At 35.6% G+C, this 26,212-nt stretch overlaps 2 protein-coding genes across 3 annotated transcripts in view; one reads left to right on the top strand and one right to left on the bottom strand.

The window, feature by feature from the left end:
• Window positions 1–206: 206 nt before the first annotated feature.
• LOC138319267 (kinectin-like) overlaps window positions 207–26,212 on the bottom strand; it is a 107,355-nt gene continuing 81,349 nt past the window's right edge. Inside the window, exons 10-13 of one of the 2 annotated variants that reach the window (XM_069262296.1) lie at window positions 7,333–7,482; window positions 6,008–6,195; window positions 5,512–5,684; window positions 207–5,257 (exon numbers count right to left, since the gene is read on the bottom strand). In XM_069262296.1, the coding sequence (XP_069118397.1) occupies window positions 4,713–5,257; window positions 5,512–5,684; window positions 6,008–6,195; window positions 7,333–7,482 (1,056 nt within the window). In that variant the 3' untranslated portion in view covers window positions 207–4,712. The remainder of the gene's footprint in view (window positions 5,258–5,511; window positions 5,685–6,007; window positions 6,196–7,332; window positions 7,483–26,212) is intronic. The other variant, XM_069262297.1, reaches the window with a different exon arrangement.
• On the top strand, window positions 14,407–24,959 carry LOC138319269 (small nuclear ribonucleoprotein Sm D2). Its single transcript, XM_069262307.1, has 3 exons — window positions 14,407–14,553; window positions 18,009–18,188; window positions 24,155–24,959. Exons 1-3 carry the CDS (start codon window positions 14,549–14,551, stop codon window positions 24,327–24,329), a joined length of 360 nt encoding a protein of 119 aa, XP_069118408.1. The 5' UTR covers window positions 14,407–14,548; the 3' UTR covers window positions 24,330–24,959.

Here is a 26,212-nt window from a genome sequence, read left to right as displayed (position 1 = left end):
ACTCTATCAACTGAGCTACCTGGTCATCGGTTGATTGACCCAGTCCAATCTCACTATAAAACTAATTTGTAATGTTCAGTGAACCAGCGATAATCCAGATACTGATAGTCCCGAAAACTCCTAATCCATATGGAAATGTCAGGGAATGGAAGGGCAATTACCAACCAAGGGTCCACCACAACACAAATATGTCAGGAACACATACAGCTTTTGAAATCAGTTTATTTCTCACCTTCGTACAACTTATAGCACACATATAAGCAGTAGTGATATACAATGTGCTTTGTGATTAAACAGATTCAACAAGACTTTACTCCTTTCCTTGCAAACTTCCAACAGTTCTTGCGAAATTCAATTCATTATACATAAACATGTATAACTTAGAACATGACATTTGTATTTCCAAAATTATTTCGTCACTAATTTTCTATGCATCAAAACACAGCAGAAGTAAACAATCAACAAGAACAATCTCACTTTTTCTCTGGTTACAATGTATACGTACTTCACAACCATTTCAGTTTCTCCAAGTATAAAAATCTTTTCATCAATCCATTTGTATCAAAATCCTTCTCTCTCGTCCATTAATATTGTTGTATCCAGGTTTACTTCTCATCCATAAATAAAATTGTACATCCATTCATTCTTTTCCCTACACCTTTCGACAACTTTATATCACCCATCCGTCAGTTTTCCTTCTTATACATATATATCACCCGTCAATGGGACTAATGTACGTACCACGTGATACCCGATAACGTTTGTGCGGGACTAGTATCTCCAGCGGTGATGGAACGTAACTCTTCGTAATCTTCCCGCTGAAACGACGTTATCCCGCGATAACGTCATTTGACGTCATTCCATCACCAATAGAAACATTAGTCCCGCACAAACGTTATCGGTTATCACGTGGTACGTGAATGAGTCCCATTAACTAACATAAACATATTAGTTGGCTTAATTCTTTCAAATAACAAAATAATGTAATAGCATTAAAATGAACTCAAACAAATAGCAAAAATCTATTACAGTGCATATAACCATTCATAAATTACGGTATCATATGTCAGTACCAGTGTTCTATTCTGCTATGGGGCCGCGGTGGCCGAGTGGTTAAGATGTCCCGACATATTACCACAAGCCCTCCACCTCTGGGATGCGGGTTCGAATCCCATGTGGGGCAGTTGCCAGGTACTGACCGCTGGCCGGTGGTTTTTCTCCGGGTACTCCGGCTTTCCTCCACCAACAAACCTGGCACGTCCTTACATGACCCTGGCTGTTAATAGGACGTAAAACTAAACAAACCAAAAACTATTCTGCTATAAAGACTATATTACTTGGCAATGCAGGGTAATACCACCTGATCAAATTCAGACAATCCAATAGAAATGATCAGGGATATCACAGCAAGGTTACCTAAAAGGTAGTCCCAGGATATACATTCTAAAATGTATAATATATGCCAAAATTGTGTCATGTGCAGACAATTATTTTACATTGTGTGCTTAATATATATTAGTTTTTCAACATCCAACAATCACATCCCATCCATCACATAGAGGATCTTACATGAGTGGCTATGTAATATGAAATTTATCAAATTAGTTAAATAATTTGATAAATTTCATATTACAAAGTCAGGAGTGTTTTGAGATAACTTTTACTAACAGAAATATAAGTGAAACTTTAAATTTCGTTTATCTATAAAATAGTTGAAATCCGGCTCGGATGTGACTTTCTGTCTACCGGGACAATCATGCCACATCATATTTAGAAATAAGACATCAAATATATATGTGACGTCATAATAGTGTTATTAGACATGTGTCTTATGATATTTATGACATGGCTGGTCGGGCCAGTTATGTGAAGAATATACTATCATTACTGGTTAGTTATGCCCTCGGCTGGTACATGTTTGCTGTGCAAGATAAATAATTCTATTATTTTATAATAAACAATGTATAAATGATGATAATGGCAGGCATAGTCTATGATGTGTACTGGTGCAACTTGTTCGTCTGAATATCAGCACAACCTAGTGTAGACTATGTACAAGTGACACTTCTACTTTCATAACATCACTGAAGAACAAATTATCAGTATGAGCACACAGGTCACTGAGTTCATGTCTTTTTACATTGATTGTACAGAGCATCATATCAAGTATAACTTTTAATACACTGGCAGGTGAATCTTTATATCACATTGATATTGGGACTGAACATTAAAATGGTAAGAAAATGAAAATCAAGTGGTGCTCACAGTCATATTCAGCAATATAATTTATATCACAGTTCATAAATATGGAATGGCAATAGGTACCGCATAGCTTCATATATCAAAGTTATTAAATACTGAATATAAATTCAATATTAAGCAATGGTAAACGTATATATAGAGGTTACACAACGAGCAGCTATTGGATATTGAATTTATTTTACTCGAGTGAATTATTTTTTAAAAGTTACAAAAGACACAAGCTTTAGCGAGTGTCTTTTGTAACTTTTAAAAAATAACTTACGAGTGTGGAATAAATTCCATATCCAACAACCACGAGTCGTGTGACCTGTTTCTACCACAATCATATCCGCTTTTAGCCAAATAGAAATAAGACGAGGATAAGTACGCTATCCAACAGCAGTGGTGATCACAGCATAGCATGACGTCACTCGATTATTGATGACGTTGACAAATGATGAAACGACACTCAGAAAGACGTAGTTCGGTCAAAGTTCACCGTGTCAGCCAATCAGAATGCGTGTAGAGTTTATACCACATGTGGTATAAACAAATTGTTAATCAACAGCTGCATCGTTTATTTGATACCCTGAGAGTTGAATAACACTGACTATTGTGGTAGAAACCAATATTAACCACTGGATCTTAACAAGAAGTACATGTATAAGATATAAATATGGTGAATAATATCTTAACTTAATTAAGTTCATTGGCTACAATTCATTTTTGCTTGCATCATCAAAATGAAATATCCAAAATGAAAAATAGGTTTTCTTGAAAATGAGGAGATCTTTACTACAGTTCAAAAGAGGTTGACCATCTTAGTCACCTAAGCATAAACTTACCTCAACCTTTGGTTCAAGACTATATAATCAACTTTAAATCAATGCATAAATAATTTCATTAATGAAGAAAAAAAAAACCCACTTTCTTTTGACATATTTGACATTGAGGTTAAAGATGCTCCACCGCCGACAGAGTATAAATGATATTCATCATTTGAACAATAATTGGTGTTTAATCGTGTATATATATGCCTAATTAACACAAACAAGATCTGTTGGAGAACAGCAAAGCTTGCCTATTCAGAAGAAGTTGATGTTCAAGTATTTACTATTTAAACATGGAAATATGACAAATTAACAGACTCAAAAAACCCCTAAAGGGCCCCAAATTGGTTGTATTATCACGTTCAGCATCCATACACATTAGGAAAATAAAATCATAAACATTTATGATGACTTAAGCTTAAACAATTGACGAAACAGAAACTTGCTCAAAAACTTTAACGTGAAATGGGACGCCAACGCTGACGCCGACGCCGGGGTGACAACATTAGCTCCCCCTATTTTTCGAATAGGCGAGCTAAAAATAGTATGAAATAATTTATTTCGCCTTTGGTGCATGCGCAATCAGTACTTCATTCCATATAGGATATAGTGCCACAGAATTTTTTTGGGATGCAAATAATTATTTTTCATATTTTAAACTTTAAGTTAAATTAGAAGCTCAAGCTTTTCAATGGTTGTAATGGTGTAAAGTAAGTAACTTTTGTAACTGAAGAAAAATACTAAATCGTCTGCTCCTGTTTTTGATAGTGAAAAAATACCATTTGTCAGCGATGGAGCATCTTTAATGATCAATGAACATAGAAAATACAGCAACTGTGCATATCAAATTTAGGTGATGAAAGTAAAATACAAATAAATATTTTCATGTGTTTAGATGTCAAGGAATATTTCTATGTAATGCTCAAATTTATATCGGTAAAACAAAGGGCCATTAAATCTGGTAACCATAGTTGAATCAAAGTACTAAATCTCATAAACATACTCTTTAAAAAAGATCTGGACTTGGCAGCTGACTGGCTAAATTTCTCATTCCTGAATTAATCTACAGTCTGGAGAATATGGTAATGATTTCAATTCACATCTACATTTAGTGCAAGAAAAGCTCATCACACGATACTTGCTTCAATAATTATTCCAGTGGAAATTCATTCTAAAGTTTTTCCTGATTAATGACCTCCACTATCCAGTATTTCTCCTTTGAGGGACATAACGTATAAGTTCTAGTGCAATGATTTAAATTCTGATAGTTTGGTTTTTCGTGTTGTTATTTCCATTACTTGTAGCTGCTTACAAATTAAGGTAATTCGAAGACGGCTTGTGTGAAATTAATGGCTGGTAAACAAGAAAATACATATTTCTCTTATTCAGTGAATTGGTTGTTAAGAATCCACAATCAAATGACATAAACACATAATTTTGGCTGTAATAGAAAATATGAATACATTTTTGTAAATTCAGATCAACATTATATTACAGAATAATATGTGTATACAAATTTCCTCTCAAGCCATCTTAAAACCTGACTAGCAATGTACAACAGTAAATCAGTTCATTGGAAGTATTAATGTGACAGAATGTCACACAAAATGACTGCTTATATCACAAATTATAAGAGTTTCACTATAAGGCATACTGTGAGCGTGACTCGGTCGTGGTGGGAGGTGACTTGATCTTTGACCTGTTATTCCTGCTAGACCTGCGATCACTACTTGGTGGGTTGGGCACAGGTGTATCTCCATTGATAGACACCAACTCTGTGCCATCCTGGAAGTCTGAACTCACATCAGTGAAACTGTTACGTACGGTCAACACAGTACTAGTCCTGTTACTAAGGTTACTAGACGGACGATTACTGATATGATTATTCATTTCCTGGGCTACCAAACTTCCTGATCGGTTGATTTCAGGTAAAAATGGTGTCCGAGATTCACGACTCTCTGACCTGCTATGAAGTGGATTTGACACATCGTTTGATGAAGACAAATTTTCATGGTATAAATTCCGACTGTTGGTTCTACTTTTAGACATAGATGAGCTGGATTGTAGACTAGACCGAATTGTATTTAAATGGTCCATATAATCAGATTCGTCTTCATCTTCTAATTTTTCTTGAGCTATCAGCTTCCATGTTTCAGCACTTATCGGTACAATTTCATTGTCTTCAGCTAAAAAGCAAAAAAAGATCATTTAAGTGCCCTTTATATGTCTTGTGTGACAGTAATGTGCTCTTGTTTGCTAATAAAACATATAATTGTGTTCTGTGAACTGCATCTTCTGAAATTAATGTATACATATTTTGTAATTAATCATCGTTACCTATATTTAATTTTCATTAATTTAAATAAGCATGCCTATAATATAGCCTCATAATACTATGCTATATGTAATCTTGATGGTGCTATTATCCCAAATCTTTTACCATGGTTTCCTGACTGACCTCCAGTTTCTGCCTCCTCCTCCTCCTCCTCCTCCCGTAGTGTGGACAGCCTACTAGCCACAGGACAGTACGCCTCTGCTAACAACTTCTGAAGAGTAGCCTTCGGAAGGTGAGGAGGATTCTCCATCAACACCTCTCTAGCAGATTTTGGTGTCCTGAAATAGCACATACCAAAAAAATAGATACGAAAACATTTATTTTAAAAGAAAATTTCAATGACCTTGACAAATAACAAATATTTGCTCTCAAGTGATACCAGTTGATATTTGAAAAATGTTGTCCTAATTTGGATTTGGGAAATCTTTATATTATCAGCACAAATTTTAGACAAAAGGCAATTTAAAATGGAAGCAGCTAGTATATTCAGCATAAAATAGAAATGACTGCACATGTACTTAATTTTTTTTTTATTATCGCCTTTTATGGGGGGGGGGGTGGTGGTGGTGGTTGGTTAAGTTAAGGCCTGGTTTGGTCCTACCTAGGTGTGGTGTCTGTTGAGAAACCAGCCTCTGATATGCCTGCCTCTGATATTCCTGCCTCTGAGTCTGTATCATTAAATGTTGTTCTGGAATTGGTACCATTGTAGGTTGTTCTGGATAATGACCGAGCACATTGATCCAACAAGTCTTGTAACTGATCCTCCTCCAGCTTCGGGGTCTCCGAAATCTATAACAGGGGCCATAACTCTTAAAACATAGGTCACAAGGCACATGTTAAGCTAATTATGGAAAGTTTACATGAATGATCAATTCCTGACAGTCCTCAACATAACAGCTGGGTATAACTCATGAGCAAAAAGAGATCTCAGAGGGATCTTGGCACCCACCAAAGAACACATTAGAGGATCTTTTCTCTGCTTTTCAAACTTTTACTACCGGGGACATAATACTATATATGAAATTTGCGAAAGATCCTTTCAGTACTTTCTGAGATATATAACACTAACAAACTTCAATAATCATAATCCAAGATGGTTACCTATCGGCCATCTTGTTGACCGATCGGTCCCAAAATGCAATATGCACAACTAGACCCCTAGGGGAACCTGCACATGAAATTTGAGAATGATCCATTCAGTGCTTTCTGAGAAATAGCGATAACAAACTTTTAACTATCAAAATCCAAGATGGCTGACTGGCGGTGGGCTAAAAAGTTACGTTAATTATCAACACTGCTTGGTAGAAATACATGATCACAATCACAGAGATATACCATAAACATAAATATTCATTTACATTTGTGTATGAGATTTAGTGTCAACAGTTATAAGCAACAAAATGACAAAATTTTTGTTAAGATATTGCATGTGCATCATGCTAAAGTTTTGTTTTATACATTTAGTCAAGAAAAATATGGTGTGAAAATAAAATAAAAAGAAAACAAAAAAATGCATAAAGATGACAATGAATATTAAAAAGACATGAAACTTGGACTATCATTTAATGAAATAACAAATACTGTTACAGAAAAAAGTATTAAATGTTTGTGTAAAGAGAGACGGTTATAAACCTATTGATTGCAATTCTTGCAGAGTAATTAACAAATCTACTTACAAACAATTATACATTTCAACACTCAAACCATGCCTACTAGGTATTTTGATCCATACACACGAGCTTATATCTTAAATACACTAAATTCATAATCATTATATAATTTATGAACAAAAGTGATAAACCAGTCTAAATATTAAAACCATCACAAAGTAAATACTTATACCCTTTATGGTAAAAAGGCAATACACATTAAATGGTAATTTATTCATAATATTCTACAATATTAATAACTTATCACACAGTTTACCTCCAGTTCATGTGACATGTGGAGGTTGCCCAGCTCCTCCTCTACGGCCTGGAGACGGGCACGTAACTCTCTCTGGTCCTTATTATCCAGGAGAGCCTTCTCTCCAAATCGTTCCGACCTAACATCAACCACTGGCTTAAACAATTTGTACTGGACAAAATAAAAAGTGCAAGACAAAGACAAATTAAGCTTGCAAACACAACAGGTATGGTTGTAACATTTATCAACACATGAGAAGTAATAAGTGACAATATCTGAGCACAGACAATAAGAGACTGTGTTGACAACATATAAAGTGCTTAACAAAGGTGTGACAAATGAAATGTTGACATTTCAATTCCATTTAACAGTAAATTATATTATTATATAAGATTAAAGAAGTTCTTCATTTTCTAACAAATGAAGTGTAAGTTTTTATGGATGAATCGTGACTGTTAGAAAAATTAATTTAAAAGAAATGGACACTGCTTAGTTTAATTAATAAGAACATTTATTTATTAAATGATGCCTTGTCAAATATATCATCTGAAATTAAAGGCAGGTTTCGCCCAACCAAATAAATATTTTTTTTTGTAAAATCTGATAAACAGAAGTAAAGATGAAAAAACATATTAAAAATACCTCAATTTAATTTCTTTATGAGTATGAGATTGAATAAATGTGTCTTGAATACAAAATTGAAGAAATCCTTGATTCATTACGATTGTCAGCCAGACAGAATAGTATGCAAATGAAGCTGCGATAGATTGTGTTGTCAAAGTTTTGCGCATGCGCATTGTTATGCACTAAAATTAAACAAAATGGCTGAACGAATTTTAATACATGTGAGAGAAAAAAAATGTATCTGAATTGGCAACAAAGACGAGGAAATTAGAATGGAATCGGTAGCACCCTATGATAACTCTAGGGAATGAAATTCAGAGATGGCATGTAGCAATAGAAGAAACAGAAGCCACGTCTCAATTATGTAATTATGTAAATTAACACCGTTGTAAGCTCAATGGCTTCTGGAGGCGTATCCTTGTATACAATAGTTGTCCAATCAAGTAACATTAAAAACATGTAGGAGTGAATTTAGAGGGCTCATTGTGCCAGTGCTTGTTCAGGCGTGACTTAAATGAGTTCAGAGTCATTGCAGATACCACATTTTCAGGTAGACTGTTCCATGTATCCACAGTTCTACTGTTGAATTTGTTCTTTGTGACATTCAATCTTGCCCCACGCTTCAGAATCTTTTTTGAGTGCCCTCTGGTGACAGTAACAGGAGACATCGTAAAGAGCTTGTCCTTGTCCATAATATCGATGTCATTGATTATTTTGTAGACCTGGACAATATCTGCTCGTTTCCGTTGATATTGAAGACTTGGTATTCCTAGTGATCTGAGACGTTGTTCATACGTCAGGTTGTGTAAACCTTTCACTCTTTTTGTAGCTCGTCTTTGGACATTTTCAATCAAAATTTGGTCCTTAATGGAAATTTGGTTCCAAACGCATGATCCGTATTCCAGATGAGGCCTGACAAGAGTTTTGTAAAGGTTCAAAATATAGCTAAATGTTTTGAATATCAATCCTGTAATTCGGTTGGCTTTAGAGACTGAATTATTTACATGCTGACTAAATTTGAGGTGAGAATCGAATGTAACACCAAGATCTTTTTCCGAACTACATACATTTGCTTATTTCTTCATTTGTGCCCATTTTGTAGCAGAAGTTGTCATGTTGATGTAAATTTCCAATAGACATGTATTTGCACTTTTTGGTGTTCAATTCCATGTTCCATGTCTCAGACCATTTAATGATATTGTCGACGTCGTTCTGTAGGTCTAGTCTGTCTCTGACACATCCAATACCCTTCATCAGCTTAGCGTCGTCGGCAAACATTTTCACGACCGAGTTTAAAACTTCAGGCATATCATTGATAAATATCAAGAACAAAATCGGCCCAGGACGCTCCCCTGGGGGACGCCGCTTGTGACGTCACGCAGAGCAGACAGTTCGCCGTTCATACAAACTCTTTGCTTCATACCCTTCAAAAAATCTTTTATCCATCCTAGAACATTTCCTTTTATACCATATTTTTCCATCTTAAGTAGTAATCGACTATGACGTACTTTGTCAAAGGCTTTGCTTAAGTCGAGGTAAATGACGTCAACGTTGTTTCCTTTTTCCATTTCTGACGTGACATAGTCAACAACTTCAATAAGTTGAGTCACACACGACTTCCCTTTTGTGAATCCATGTTGGCAGGTTGAAAAAAAGCCATTCCGTTCCATATGCGTTCTTATTTCGTCTTTAATAATTCGCTGTAATATCTTGCAAGGAACGGAAGTCAGACTTATCGGGCGATAGTTTTCTTTTTTTGTTTTTGAACCGCTTTTATGAATTGGTGTTACCAAAGCATTTTTCCAGCCGTTTGGTAATTTCTCTTCAATGATGGATTTATTAAAAATGTTTTCGAGAGGTTCCAGAATTTCATAGGATGTCTCAATTAACAGTTTGGGATGGAATACATCAGGGCCAGCAGAAGAATTTGGTTTTAACTTAGAAATCGCCGACTTAATTTTTTCTTTTATGATGTTAATATTTAGCAGTGGAGTGTCTACATTTCTATCATTAAAATGGGGTAGATGATCTGTATCAGATTCAATAGTAAATACACTGCAGAAGTATTCGTTGAGCAGTTCAGCCTTTTCTCTGCTGTCGCTACATATTAAGCCGTTTGAGACCTCCAAATTTCCTACAGTTCGTTTTATTTTGGTATTAGTCCTTACATATTTCCAGAACTGCTTCGGGTTCTCCTTTATTTGATTGGCGATATTTTGTTCGAAATGGCATTTAGATGCTCTAATCGAAGTTGTTGCATGATTTCTTGCTCTTTTATAATTTTCCCAGTTTTCTGTTGTATGGCAATGTTGATATTTATACCATTTCCTTTGTTTTTTCTTGATGTTTTTGCGTGCTTGTTCGTCTAAAGGAATACGGTTCTTTGGACGATCCATGGTGATTTTGCTCACTGGTATGTTATTTACTACTAATGTTGATATGGTTTCAGCGAAAATCTCCCATGATTCCTCGGTACCTTTTCCGTATAGCAACGCTTGCCAATCAGTATTATGTAGGCCTTCACGTATGTTATTGTAGTTTCCTTTGAAGAAGTCTCTTTTTTCAATAATATGCGAATTACAATCACTGTACAAGTTCAGATTAAAAACCAATAACAAGTGGTCACTTCGGCCTAGGCCGGGCATATGTGCAATATTGTCTATCATACCTTCCTCATTGGTAAAAACTAAATCCAAGCAATTAGCAGTTTGTCTGTGTCTGTATCTTGTTGGGGAAAGTACATGTTGATGCAAAAACAAGTCTTTCGTTTTCTCTACAAAATATGTAGCTGGATGGTGTGCAGAGACTGTAGTTGATAAAGTGCTCCAGACTATTTCTTTATAGTTAAAATCACCAGTGATAAGTATATGACTGAAGTTAAGTTGTTCTGTTTCTGATAATAGCTCTAATAATTTATCATTGTTGTTGGAATCGCTATTTGGACTTCTGTACACGTTTCCAATAAGCAGTGTATCATTATTTAATAGTTTGATACTACACCAAACATGTTCGTCAAATTCAACCGGCACATGTACTGGACTTGCTTGAAGGATTGATTTGGTTAAAATAAGGACTCCGCGTTTTCCGTTTCCATTTCTGAAAGAATCATAACCCGCCAGGTTGTATAGTTCTTCGTATACTGTAGATGACGACTTTGGATATATTTCTGTTAATCCAATTACGTCAGGTGATTTCTGAGAAATTATTTGTTCTAATTCTATTCGCTTGCTTGGGGTTAACGTGTCAATTTTTGAGTAAAAAACAAGGATGGTCGAAGGACGATTGTTTTTGTCATTGGCAATTGTTACTGTATTAAAAACCTCCATAAAAGTAGTTTCCTATGCTCTATCCACGTCTGGAGAAGTCGGGGCGTTGCTATCCAGAATAGTGTCTTGGCTGTATACTAAAGTGGATTCATTTGATGAGACGTCATGATTATATGACATCATGTTTAGAGAACGTCTGATAGGGCTAATGTTCTCCATTGTCGTCATTGGTTGGCTTGATATTATATCTGTGTTTGGCGCATTTATATCTTCGACTTCCATCTGATCTTCATTGGAGTTGGATTCATGAGCTTGTACTCTTTTTGTTTCGAATTTTCTTTTTCTGACTTCACGCTGCTCGATAGTAAGATCGCGGATCACAATGACCTTTTTGAATTCTCTTGGAGCTTTGTCTTTGATTTGTCTGGAATTTTCTAGTAGGGTTTTTCGTTGTTTCTTATTATTTATGATGATTTTAAGAGGTCTTGTTTTTTTTGTTAGTTGGGTCGAGCCGTCCTAATCTAAAAATTGCAGTCGTGTCCAAATTTGAAACACCAATAGAATCAGCTACTTTTTGAAAATTCCTTCGATCCTCCTCTTGTCTATTAACAGAGTCAACAATTGTTTGATTCAGGCAGATTGAAGATGATGACATTAGAGTCCCTGCTCTTTCGGTCTTGTAATTCCCGAGTCCTTTTGTCTACCATTTCCGTCATTTCGCCCTTTATTTCTTGGATTATCTCGTCCTTCATATATAGAAAGTTTCAGATTTTCCATTTTTGCCGATATTTGGTTTTCGTGCTTGTCTTGCCTTTCTTCTATTGTTTCTATTCTTTCTTCAATCTTCGTAATTCTATGTTCACTGGTATGTTTCAACTGTGTGAGTGAACTTTCTATTCTAAGAAGTGTTGCTTCTGTTCCTTTACAACAGTTACACATGGTTCGTACAGATTTTCAAACCAAAATTCCAGCACTTTTCAAGCACTTTTCCAGCACCTTTTCTAGATTTTCAAGCACTACTTTTTTCTTCTACATTGGACTCGAAATCAGAATTTTCAGAAAACACATGCTGCTTACAATTTTGCAAGCAATTTGTTAGTACAATTTTGTCAGAGTAATTAGATTCAATTACACATTCTTATCAAACAACAAAGTCATCCCAAGTAATGTCTGATTACTGAAATTATGATAAAATATCTGCGGAGAGAAGGACGGAAAGGAAAACAAGAAGCAGTGAAGTTGTATTACATACAGGAAGCTTGTGAGCACATCACACCAGCACAGAAAAAATACATACTGTTTATCCATGCTTGGTCAGGCTGTGACACTACATCTGCGTGCTATGGTCAAGGCAAAGTACAGTTTTTTAAGACCCTTTCAAAATCTTTGGAGGTACAAAACCTAGCTCAGATCATTAGCTCACGAACAAGTACAGGGAGTGAAATCGGAGACGCAGGTGTGCGACTGTTCTGAAAAATTGTTGATATCTTCTCTTGGTTTCACAACTCTCGTTGTACTTCGAGATTGTCGCGACGATGTTCGGAAGAGTTCGGAATGATTCGGCATCTTTCGAGCCTATTTTTCACGTGTACACATTAAAAAGATTTTTTACTTTTATAATTAAAGATACTCCCAGTGCTGCAACTTTATAAAAAGTGGTAAAATTAGAAAGTTTAAACCTCAGGCAGACGGAGAAAAATATGTATAACACTTAAACAGTTTTCATTATGACCAAAAGAGCGAAAGTTATAGACCATACAACTTTAAATGAAAAAATACCTAAAACATTTGTGTTGTTCAAGTTTACCTCATTTCTCATTGGTAATACCAAAGATGCATCATTTATTGATAATTACACTTCGTTTTATTTAACTATTTCTGTTATTTTCTCTGAAAGATAACTTTGAAATTGATAACTCTGTCTGAATCATGTTAATCCCTAGAAATGTGGCCGTGCGACAATTACTATTTGTACTATAATAGTGTTTTTTCAAAGCGTAAGGCCTCCTCAAAAGAAAATTTTCTTAAATAATTAAATTTAAGAAATAAACACTTAACAGAAATAGATAAAATATAGTTGCCACACATTATTTTTTTGATTTGGTCACGTGCAAATTGCTCTTTTTATAGCGTTATTTCTCCATCTTACTAAAACTGTGACTAGATTCAAGTATTTTGTAACTTGATTGATTCATAATTATGTTTGTAGTCTTTTTACATTGAAATTTTTTACAGTCATTAAAAATAATTGATAGTGGTCTTTTGACATATGCAACACATTGGAACTATATAAGCTTAGTTGAATGCCACAGAAAACTGAATTTAAATGATTGAAATATCACACAAGTCATTACATGGTATTACGGGGTACCAAATTAGCACAGGTACTGTTATGAAAACACTTGTACAATTTTTACAGTAAAATGTTTAACCGTTTCAGTATGACTCATTATAATAAACGCAACTACGTCCCATTTATAAAGTAAAATCACAAAAATCTATATAAATTGATTTTTCTGAATTTTATACATTTTTTCTTGCTGGGTATCAATTTGGGTACACATCATGTGACAAAACTAGAAATTTCGAGACATGATATTAATCGTTCTAACAATAAAAATAAGCACTGTAATAACAAAAACAAAGCATCAAAATAAAGTTTGTATGCTCTTTTTGAAAACAAAACAGAAAAAAGTGAAGCACACCAAGCAACAAATGTCATATAAGAGAAATCTACGTGTATTGGTATCAAATTTGGGTACAATGACGTTAGACCGATTATCTATGGAAAATTCACAGTCACTTTCAGACATTGCTTGGCGATGGCAAAAACGGCTGACCAGTCGATTCGTGTTGTGGGAGTAATAGACACAACTTACGTTTGTTATCAGTATCTAAGAGATGCGGTGGCTGAGCGACACGTTTCTTTCGACCTCACTGTAAGTATCACTAATTTACAGCAGAGAACTACAAAAAGCCTAGTGTAGCCTAACTTCCTGCACAAAAAGTGGACTTAAATTACTGCTAATACAACTCTTTCATTCTTTATTAAATAGACTACTGTACATCTTTCTGTCTTAAATGCAAAGAAATCTGTGTTTCTATATATAACGCATATGGGAAACCAATCTATATTTAATGTATCAGGGTTTATGAAAATTACTAATGATCTTACCGGGCAGTTATTTGGCCAAACAATATCTCCTAGTTGGCGTTTCGTATGGTGAACGGAAACGGATATAAATAATTCTGAGCATGCGCAACAATCAAATAAACGTAAAGCCGACGCGCTGAAACAGCAGCCAAATTACATTTATACGAGAATCCGTCAAAATCAAAGCATCATTATGTCGTAAGTGCATTGTATTGATATCACTGTTCGAATGTTTATGTTATGTTTTGATGAAAATCCTATTTTAGTTAATGACCGCCATACAAATAATGTTTTCGCATCAAAACAATGGTCGCCGGCACCGGTTTTATGATCAAAACACTAACGTAATTGGCGAGTTTTTGATATGTACGCAAATGTATTTATTAACTGAGTGTTTATCAAGTGCATCACACTGTTTTGCTTATTTTTTAATGAATGACATTACTGAATTATGATGACAAATGTAAATAGTAAGTGTTATTGCTGATCGCATCAGACGTAGGCCAAACGTTTATAGGCCGTATTACGGTAAGAACATTGATACAGGGTTTTTGCCAGCTATTTTGGGAAAAGGACCCTGAGCAAAAATTGGGAAAATATTATCGGTGTTTTTAAAAAATTGGGAAATTATCATCATCATTTTAATTTAAGTCTGACTCAAAATATTCATTAACTATTGAGTCAGTGTTCAGTAAACTCAAATACTACGGTATCACAGGTAACACACATGCATGGATAACAGATTTTCTTTCACATCGCACCCAGACAGTAATACTTGAGGGCAAACACTCACACAAAATACCAGTAACATCCGGAGTCCCTCAAGGAACCTGTCTGGGCCCCATACTTTTCTTAATATATATCAACGACCTACATGAATACATGAAACACAGCACCCTTAGACTTTTCGCAGACGATAGTATCATTTACAAGACCATACACAAACAAGAAGACACACAGAAACTACAACACGACCTTGACAATGCAGGACAATGGGAACAACGACTGTCTAATGCAATTTCACCCCGACAAGTGCAACGTCATCTCCACTACCACCAAACGCAACAAAATCCACCACAACTACACTCTCCATAACCACTCACTTGAACACGTCAAACACAGTAAATACTTAGGCCTCACACTGCAAAACAACCTCCAATGGGACAAACACATAAACAACATCACCGCAAATGCAAAACAGAAACACTAGGGTTTCCTAAAACGAAACCTCACAATCAATTCACCACACATTAAAGAACACGCATATAAAGCACTTGTTAGACCCAAACTTGAGTACTGCTCCTCTATCTGGGACCCACACAATACTGGCCAAATACAACAAATAGAAAAAACTCAACGCAGAGCAGCAAGATATGTACAAAACAGGTATCATAACACTTCATCAGTCTCAGACATGTTATAACACACTCCAATGGCCAACACTACAAACACGCCGTCTACAATCACGACTCATCCTCCTATATAAAATCACACACCATCTCGTTGCCATCAACCCAGAACAATACCTAACACCTGTAGACACCCGCACTAGACACACACATCCCTATGCATACAGACACATCGCCGCCACAAAGGATACATTTAAGTACTCCTTTTTCCCACACACCATCACATACTGGAATCTCCTCCCTGTGGCAACAGTACAAAACACTACACTGGAGGGCTTCAAGGCAAACATAAACAACGTAGCCCTTGAAGCCCCCACTCACAAATAAACACCTCATTTTTTATCATGATTTTAACCTATCAACTTTTATCTATTCCAGCACCAGAAAAAAAAAAAAAAAAAAAAAGCACTGTATATAACCCCTTCCCCCACGCCACTGAGCCAATCACTCACCTAAAATCGTCACTATTGACGGCTGGTGACTCACCAAAGAAGAAGTAATAAAAAAATGATGAATTTATCATTTTAATTATTTTTGATGCTGTATGTAATTTATATTGCATGTTAAAGATATTCCACCGCTGACAAACAGTATTTTTTCTCTATCAAAAAAAAGAGCAGATGAACTAGTATTTTTTGTACAGTTACAAAAGTTGCTTTCTGTACACCATTACCGCCATTAAAAAGTTTGAGCTTCTTTTATTTTAAGATAAAAATATGAAAATAATTAATTGCATTCCAAAAAATATCTTTGGCACTATGTCATATCGAATGAAGTACTGATAGTGCATGCACCAAAAGCAAAGTAAATTATTTTCTATATTATTTTTTGTGATAATTAGACATATCCATACACGATAAAACACAAATTATAGTTCAAATGATGAGTATATTGTTTATGCTCTGTCGACGATGTCCAGAGCGTTCAAAATAAAATACTTGGAATGACAAATGTAACTGATCAATGCAGAGATTATGGCAAAATGCAAGTACATGAGGCCTATGTAAATTGTCAAAGACATTTGAAAACGAAATAAACTACATGTATACACAAACCACAATATATGGATTCAAACAAAATTTTATTTACAACTGATACTTAACAAATTGGATAGCAGACGAAACCTCTGGCTCATTCCTACTGTCACTTACCACACTGAAAGTGGGCCACGTGCCAAAAAATACCAACTGACAGGACCCAAGATATTGTGCCTGAGGTGTTGATTAATTGGTGATTGCCATTTATAATCCTATTTTTATGTCTGGTTGATGTTTTGCGTCCGTACCCCATTTAGTTTACCTGCGCTCTCGGCCAGCCGACTCACCTGTCATGGCCGCCATTTTTCGGGTGCGTTTGATTGCAAAGTCCAAAAAGTTGTGGGACTTCGCCACTGAAATCGGGACGCTTCCGCGAACGTAAACTATTAAGAAATGATGTTTCCCATGTGAAATGGGCTTGTACAGGACATTAGATATTAATAACCGTTACCGGAGGTATATTGAGACATCATTTGCGGTTTTAACTTAATGCTATGATTGGGAAAATACTGACTGAATTTGGGAAAATACAGTGCTATTTTTCAATTGGGAATGGGTCCGTTTACCGACCCTATAAAGGCCTGGCAAAAACCCTGTGATAGGAAGTGTCATTTTATTCTAATTTCATTCTAATCATAATAGCAGATGGAGTAGTCTTTGATAAATAAATTAAGTATCTCCAATTGTAAGCAAGATCGTCATATTAGGACATTTGAAAGACATCTTGTTGAAACAAGCATCCGAATATAAAAGTTATGAATAACAATAAGGTTAGACTCTGCCCAATAAACAAGTCACTGCACTTGCTCCTGTAACATTTGGATGCTAAGATCACTAATTCAAAATGCAAGCGAAATATCAAAATTTTAATGTCGCTGGGCTGACCAATCGAGAAGCTGGTCCATGCTGATTGTCATAAGTTTGAAGACCCCCTAATTAGGCCTTACTCAAATTCACAATAAAAAAAGAAAGAACCCTGACAAAAGTCAGAATTACTAGTAGCTGCACTGTTGCATAGTAATGGTGATATTTGCAGCAAAAAAAAAGTGACTGAATTGAAATACCGGTAGTACTGGTAAATGGTTATAATGCCTAATGATAGATATTGAACTGCTACCATATTTGAATATGTAATGTCACTTCTGTGTGACTTCACAATTTAAACCTGCCATATACGACTTCGATATCACTGTATTTTCTTTGCTAGGGCGTTAATGCAGAAGCCGAAAAGTGAGATGACACCAGAGGAACTCCAGCAACGAGAACAAGAAGAGTTCAATACAGGACCCCTTTCTGTGTTAACACAGTCTGTAAAGAACAACACACAAGTCCTCATCAACTGTAGGAATAACAAAAAACTTCTTGCCAGAGTGAAGGCATTTGACAGGTGAGAACAAGATTAAAAATCCGAACACCTTTATTGCTAACAATGTTTTGATCCTGCTTTAAAAACTTCCTTCTGTAATGTTATCTTTTGCAGTGAGACCTTCAAAATAAGGCTAAGTGAAAGTATGCAAAATGTCACTGGTTTAGCTTCTTAATATGATGCTTCTTAAATGCCGACCTATTAAACAGATCGGAGTAACCGAACCATAACCGAATAACCTACTTCAGCTCTAGCTGTAAGTAATGTTACAGTCGTACATCGATGCCACACAGGGCTCGACATTAACACTTTTTTGGTATTTGCCATATTGGGCAGGTGACCACCCAAACTTTCCTGCCTGTTTAAAATAACTTTTGATGTTTTCCTGTAGTAATTAAACATGTGTTTCAATGTACTTATCTTTCTTAATTAAACTTCAAATACTAAAATTTCATTCTTAACATTGAAGAATTGATGGGTACATACTCATAATATCAGAATTTTTACTAAACTAGACTGAAAACAAAAATGTCCTTGTCATGTTTCAGCTGTCAAACTTGGTTATGACTGTTTCAGCAATTGCAATGTGCTTGAAACTTACACACATTTATTTGACTATGACTGATTATGCCGATAAATTTACAGCCGTGCTACCCCAACTGAGAATGACCCGTGTATATAACCCATACCACTTTGCCGCTGACTTGTATCGATGTATTGAATTAGTGAGCTGGTTATTTATAGACTCGAGTACTGTCGCCAATCCATAGGTAAATCGCTGGCGCTCTGGCTACATTATCTGTACCAAACACAATCGCAATTGTTACAAATACCGTAAAAACTTGTGTAACTTACACACCAGTGTACTTTGCACATGTATTTTTTCTTAGGGCTGAAAATGCTGAAAAAAATCTACTATCGGCATATTTTGCACATTCAAAAATTTTGGGAAAGACGATGTCAGAGGAACCACAAATTCAATGTTATAAAGGTGGTAGTTTCATTGAAAAACATTCACAATAAATGCTTGACAACTTGCACAAAGAAGTGTTGTATTTAGAAGAAATAACATGATATAATTGCATTGTGTTTGTTTTCTTTTATTGGCCACCGTGACTGAAATAGTGAAATATATCTTGCAGAAAATGTTAAAAACATTGGTAAATTGTACACATGTCAATGTCTTGAGATATTACACGTGAATAGTTATCAGCTATGAAAATATTAGAATCTAGTTACTTAAAATTGCCACAATAAGTTATTAGTGTGTTTGAGATCATTAACAAACTTGGCTTGCAATAATCACATTGTGAGTGAACTCACTACATTTTGTAGGTAACCAGATCGAAGCTGATGGCTAATCATATATAACAGTACGGTTAAATATGCCACTAACCTTGTAGCTTGTAAGTTTTGCTGTAATAATATTACAAACCACTTCTGGAAAATCCTAAATATGTAGGACAGTTTAGGACTCGTGTTATAAATCCCACGTGTGTTTCGACTTTTTGCACACGGCCTGCAGCCAAGACATATGGCCGTTCCCTAAGTAATGAACATTACTAGACCCTATAAGGAGTTTCATATGCAATTTTTCTAGAAATATGAAGATTTGTTATTATAACTAGTAAAGTTATATAAGAATTTGTTAATTATATCTAAAGTATAAAATACATCTGATCACACTAGGGCTGCCGCGGTTCACCGATATATTGGGGTATTGCAATACACCACCAAAAAATATTGTACCGCGATACAGTTTACCTGTACCGGTTTTTTACGATATATTTTCTTAGAATCATATTTTCATTAATTTGATATAATTAAAACATCCTGTCATTAAAACAAAACCAGCAAGTTGTATTTGTTTTCCTTTCCGATAATATGAAGCCATGTGGGTATCCCTTTCGTTTTCATTAGATTCAGATGTCGGTCAAATGTTTGTAACTAACGTGTATAATGTTTACACCCGGTCCACCCCAACTGCGAACGATGCGTGTATATAAACCCCTACCGCTCTACCACTGACTTGTATCGATGTATTGAATGAGTGTAGTTATTTATAGACTCCAGTACTGTCGCCAAATCCACAGGTAAACTGGTACTGGATGCTACGCTCGGGCCTCTCATCCAGCTTAACGAAACTGAATGGCTAGTTAGCTTAACCGATCTATATATCATCAACAATGCGTCTGTATCTACTTAAAAACAAAACAAATATTCTTCAAATTGCATAAAAAATTCACTTGACTAGTATTTCTTTATTTTAGATATTTTAACAAATCTTCATATTTCTAGTAAAACTGCATATGAAACTCCTTATAGATCTAGCTATGCTCATTACGTAGGGAACCGCCATAACATGTCCCGGCTGCAGGCCGTGTGCAAAAAGTCAAAACACACGTGGGATTTATAAGACGAGTCCTAAACTGTCCTATATTTAGGATTTTCAATAAGTGGTTTGTAATATTATTACAGCAAAACTGACAAGCTAGAAGGTTAGTGGCATTTTAACCGTACTGTTATATATAATTAGCCATCAGCTTGGATCTGGTGCCGTACAGATAGTGAGTTCACTCACGATGTGATTATTGCAAGCCAAAGTAAATGCTATCGGAATGCTCTTTAAAGTTTGTTAATGATCTCAAACACACTTAAAACTTATTGTGGCAATATTAAAGTAACTAAATTATAATATTTTCAAATAGTTCTGATAACTATTCATGTGTAATATCTCCAGACATTGACATGTGTACGGATCGAATACGGCGGACTGCCAATGTTTTTGACATGTTCTGCAAGATATATTTCACTGTTTCAGTTACGGTGGCCAATAAAAGAAAACAAGCACAGTGCAATTATATTATGTTATTTCTTCTAAATACAACACTTTTTGTGCAAGTTGTCAAGCATTTATTGTGAATGTTTTGCAATGAAATTACCACCTTTATAACACTGAATTTGTGGTTCCCCGGACATCGTTTTCCCCAAAATTTGAATGCGCAAAATATACCGATAGTAGATTTTTTTCAGTATTTAAAGCCATAAGAAAAAATACATGTGCAAAGTACACTGGTGTGTAAGTAACACAAGATTTTACGGTATTTGTAACATTTACGATTGTGTTTGGTATAGCTGATGCAGCCAGAGCGCCCCGCGATTTACCTGTGGATTTGGTGACAGTACTCGAGTCTAAAAATAGCCACGTTGTGTCGGTAGAGTGTTAGCGTTTATCGCTACACGGTACAGAATTTCTCGCTGTGTTACAAATCAATCGATTGACGGTAAGGAACTTCATAATATTTATCATTCGCAGTTGGGGTGGACCGGGTGTAAATGATTCAAACATTTGCATGACGTTGAATATAAACAATATGACATTAGGCTAGTTTCTGAAATATTATCAAGCTGATTCGCTCCATCAATCAACAATACCGGAATATCTAATTCTCTAAACACAGGCCCGGTGAATACATGGCTTCAGGGATTTTGCAAGCTTTTTTCAGGCTTCATCGTCCGCCGCCATTTTCGATTTCCTACACGTGTCAAAACAACACTGCAAGCCGGTCAGCCCTTTGAAGTTTAATCACGATCGTAAGCTTATTTTGCCAGGACAATTGTACGTAAATTTGTTCATCATTTAGGTTCAAAAGTGTAAATATTTGCAGACACTATCATGTTTAGTTATTGCATTATTAGGTTACGATCATCTGTAACAGTTAGCCTAGCGTTTTCACAAACAGACTCGTATTTTTTTAAAACAAGAACACATTTGAACATTTTTGTTACTCAACAACATGGTTCAAATCGATGTAAAACTACATAACATAGCACTGTATGTTTGTATAATGTAAAGGGTGTTTTTATTATGGAATATATACAAAATAGACAACACATATGTTAAGGTCAAAATATTGCAATACATATCACAATACAGTTGTTGTGTATCGCAATATATCGTGGTACGCTTCTGCCGTATTGCGGCAGCCCTAAAAGACACACTAGTCAAGTGAATGTTGATGCAATTTGAAGAATATTTGCTTTGTTTTTAAGTAGATACAGACGCATTGTTGATGATATATAGATCAGTTTAAGCTAACTAGCCATTCAGTTTCATTAAGCTGGATGAGAGGCCGGAGCATAGCATCCAGTACCAATTTACCTGTGGATTTGGCGACAGTACTCAGTCTATAAATAACATGGCTACAGTACACTCATTCAATACATCATACAAGTCAGTGGTAGAGCGGTAGGGGTTTATATACACGTCGTTCTCAGTTGGGGTAGCACGGCTGCACGGCTGTAATACAGAGAGTAGATATGATAAAGCTTATCTATTTCAGATTCTGAGTGTGATGATATTACTTAATGATTGTGACATGGAATTTACATAGAACTTAAACAAGTATCAGTGACATGGAATTTACATGGAACTTAAACAAGTATCTGTGACATGGAATTTACATAGAACTTAAACAAGTATCATTGACCTGGAATTTACATAGAACTTACACAAGTATCAGTGACCTGGAATTTACATAGAACTTACACAAGTAACAAGTAACAGTGACCTGGAATTTACATAGAACTTACACAAGTATCAGTGACATGGAATTTACATAGAACTTACACAAGTAACAGTGACCTGGAATTTACATAGAACTTACACAAGTATCAGTGACATGGAATTTACATAGAACTTACACAAGTAACAGTGACCTGGAATTTACATAGAACTTACACAAGTATCAGTGACATGGAATTTACATAGAACTTACACAAGTAACAGTGACCTGGAATTTACATAGAACTTACACAAGTAACAGTGACCTGGAATTTACATAGAACTTACACAAGTAACAGTGACATGGAATTTACATAGAACTTACACAAGTAACAGTGACCTGGAATTTACATAGAACTTACACAAGTAACAGTGACCTGGAATTTACATAGAACTTACACAAGTAACAGTGACATGGAATTTACATAGAACTTACACAAGTAACAGTGACCTGGAATTTACATAGAACTTACACAAGTAACAGTGACCTGGAATTTACTTAGAACTTAAACAAGTATCAGTGACCTGGAATTTACATAGAACTTAAACGAGTATCAGTGACATGGAATTTACATGGAACTGACACAAGTAACAGTGACATGGAATTTACATAGAACTTACATGTAAGTAATAGTGACCTGGAATTTACATAGAACTTACACAAGTATCAGTGACCTGGAATTTACATGGAACTTAAACGGTTTAAGTAACAGTGACCTGGAATTTACATAGAACTTACACAAGTAACAGTGACCTGGAATTTACATAGAACTTAAACAAGTATCAGTGACCTGTAACTAAAATTCTTCACCTGCCCTGTCGGGCAAGTCACAGACACAACTGACCTGCCCGACAGGAGGTCTGACCTATCCGTGGATTGTCGGGTAATGGTTAATGTCAAGCCCTGCCACATATTCGTCATACTTCATCTGGATTCCATAACAATCGCTCACATCTTTCAGGAAACAAGCATTTGACACAAACAATTATTGCTTTGAATTGGATTTAATTTGTTTTAATAAAACCATGTTTGGTTTCTTTTGCACACGGCACTTGCGCACATCAGTCTCACTGGAACGTTTGCATAGAAGTCTAGTGAAACCTAAGTGTTTTAGGGACGACCCAGTTTCTGATAACAACACTGTTGTCCTAACACATTGAATTCCATTATAAAATTGCGCTTTTGAAAGTATGTATACTTTAGACTATAAGTGAAGATGGTCGTTAGTACAGGAATTTCATTACTTTGAGAAGTATACTTGCCATATTAAATGTGTACAGCAGTTATTGGATAGCTAAAATGCTAACGGGATACAAGCTCAAACCGAACCGTAAACCGTTATTCGGTTACCTTTTTCTAGCAGTACTTCCTACTTTATAAAAAATCTTTCCATTTTCATATCAAGTAATTTTTCTCTTTCAGGCATTGTAATATGGTGTTGGAAAATGTGAAGGAAATGTGGACGGAAGTACCAAAAACAGGAAAGGGGAAGAAGAAATCAAAACCAGTGAACAAAGACAGATACATTTCAAAAATGTTCTTGAGGGGTGACTCTGTGATACTGGTGCTAAGAAATCCAATGGCAACTGGGAAGTGATGTAAAAATTGGGATTTGATCAAGAACTCACATCAGGAAATTTCGGCTGGTAATGCTCCACTGGATATCAAGACCAGTCTATAAAAAATTCAGTCACATCATTTTTATAAAATATGGAAAGTGAAGGATGAAGATTCAAAAGATAAAGTAGCAATTAATACTAAAATATGTCCATTTTCTGTTTACCACCACTAAAGGTGTACAGTAATTGAGACTCAAGTTATCTCCCTTCGACCCATGGTCTGTAGGTCTCTTTCTTTGAATATATGCAGCAGTGTGATTGGATCTGAATGATAGAAGAACGTGTGAAAGTGTTTAGTTTATATATGTGAAAAGAATCGTGTACTGCAATTCATCGAGATAATGCATATAACTTTGTCATTTTAAATATCTGTCATTTTATTACTCGTATTTAATGCTTTGTTTTGATAAAGTGGTCAACGTAATTGTGTTTCATGTTCAAATCATGCATTAAACTCATTAATCATTTTCGCAAATAAATACCATGATACAAGATCTTGCAGCCCATTCAGACAGTACTATTTGTACTCTGGAGTACATGTATATGTTGGATATTGTTTTAAATGTTTTGATATAAGAAAAGGTGAATAAATAATTTGTAAACAATAATTCTTTTACTTTATTATGCAACATATAATTAGTAGAAGATAATATCAGAACATCAATTTGGGGAGATTCAGAAATCATGTAACTAAACTCTAGTTTAAATGAGCTTTCTAGGTCATCCGATCCGAAGGCTCTTGATGACTTATACATGCGTCTTCCTTAGACTTTTTATTCTGTCAACTTCTTCTCAACTAAAAGGGACCAGTGTTCTCGTATTTGACTAGCATGCTGGGATGAGGGGCTACAAAGTTTATTCAAATGGTTAACCTTACCTTCAGGCTAAAGTCTTTAAACATAGTCTTTTCAATAATTAGATCTACCGGTATTAGCTCACCTGCCCGAAGGGCAAGTGAGCTTATGCTATGGTGCAGCGTCCGTCGTCCGTCCGGCATCAACTTTTTCATTTAAACTTCTTCTTCTCCAAAACTTGGAGACCTAGAGTCCTGAACTAAGTTTGTTCAAATGAATGACCTTGACCTTCATTCAAGGTCACAGGGGTCAAATAGGTGAAAATCTTTAACAGACTTCTTCTAAATATCCAAGAGGCCTATAGACCTGAAATTGGGCCTGTGACATGCTTAGATGAAGGGCTACCAAGTTTGTTCAAATGAATGACCTTGACCTTCATTCAAGATCACGGGTCAAATAGGCTGAAATATCTTGTTAATACTTCTGCTTCATAACCAAGACGCCTAGAGACCCGATATTTGGCATGTAACATGCTGGGATGAAGGACTACAAAGCTTGTTCAAATGAATGACCTTGACCTTCACTCAAGGTCACAGGGGTCAAATAGGTGAAAATCTTAAAACAACTTCTTAAAAACTAAGACGCCTAGGGACCCGATATTGGGCCTGTGGCATGCTTGGATCAAGGGCTACAAAGTTTGTTCAAATGAATGACCTTGACCTTCATTCAAGGTCACAGGGGTCAAATAGGCTAAAAAAATTAAACAACTTCTTCTTAATAACCAAGAGGGCTAGAGACCTGATATTGGGCATATGGCATGCTGGGATCAAGGACTACAAATTTTCTTAATAACCAAGAGGCAAAGAGGCCTCTAATGTGCTTAGGGATGATATATATTCTTATGTACTCTTATTTGTTTAGTATGAACCATGTATGATTACCAGATTGCAGGTGAGCGATTTGGGCCCATTGGGCCCTTGTTTATGAGCTTGGCCATTATAAGGCAAGGAGCTGCAATATGTTGGTCACTTGAATGATCATGACCTTCATATTTAAAGTCACAGCAG

Source organism: Argopecten irradians, chromosome 3 (assembly GCF_041381155.1).
Source record: "Argopecten irradians isolate NY chromosome 3, Ai_NY, whole genome shotgun sequence".
NCBI lineage: Eukaryota > Metazoa > Mollusca > Bivalvia > Pectinida > Pectinidae > Argopecten > Argopecten irradians.
Note: the sequence above shows the minus strand (reverse complement) of the source record. Positions and strands in the feature narration are given on the sequence as shown.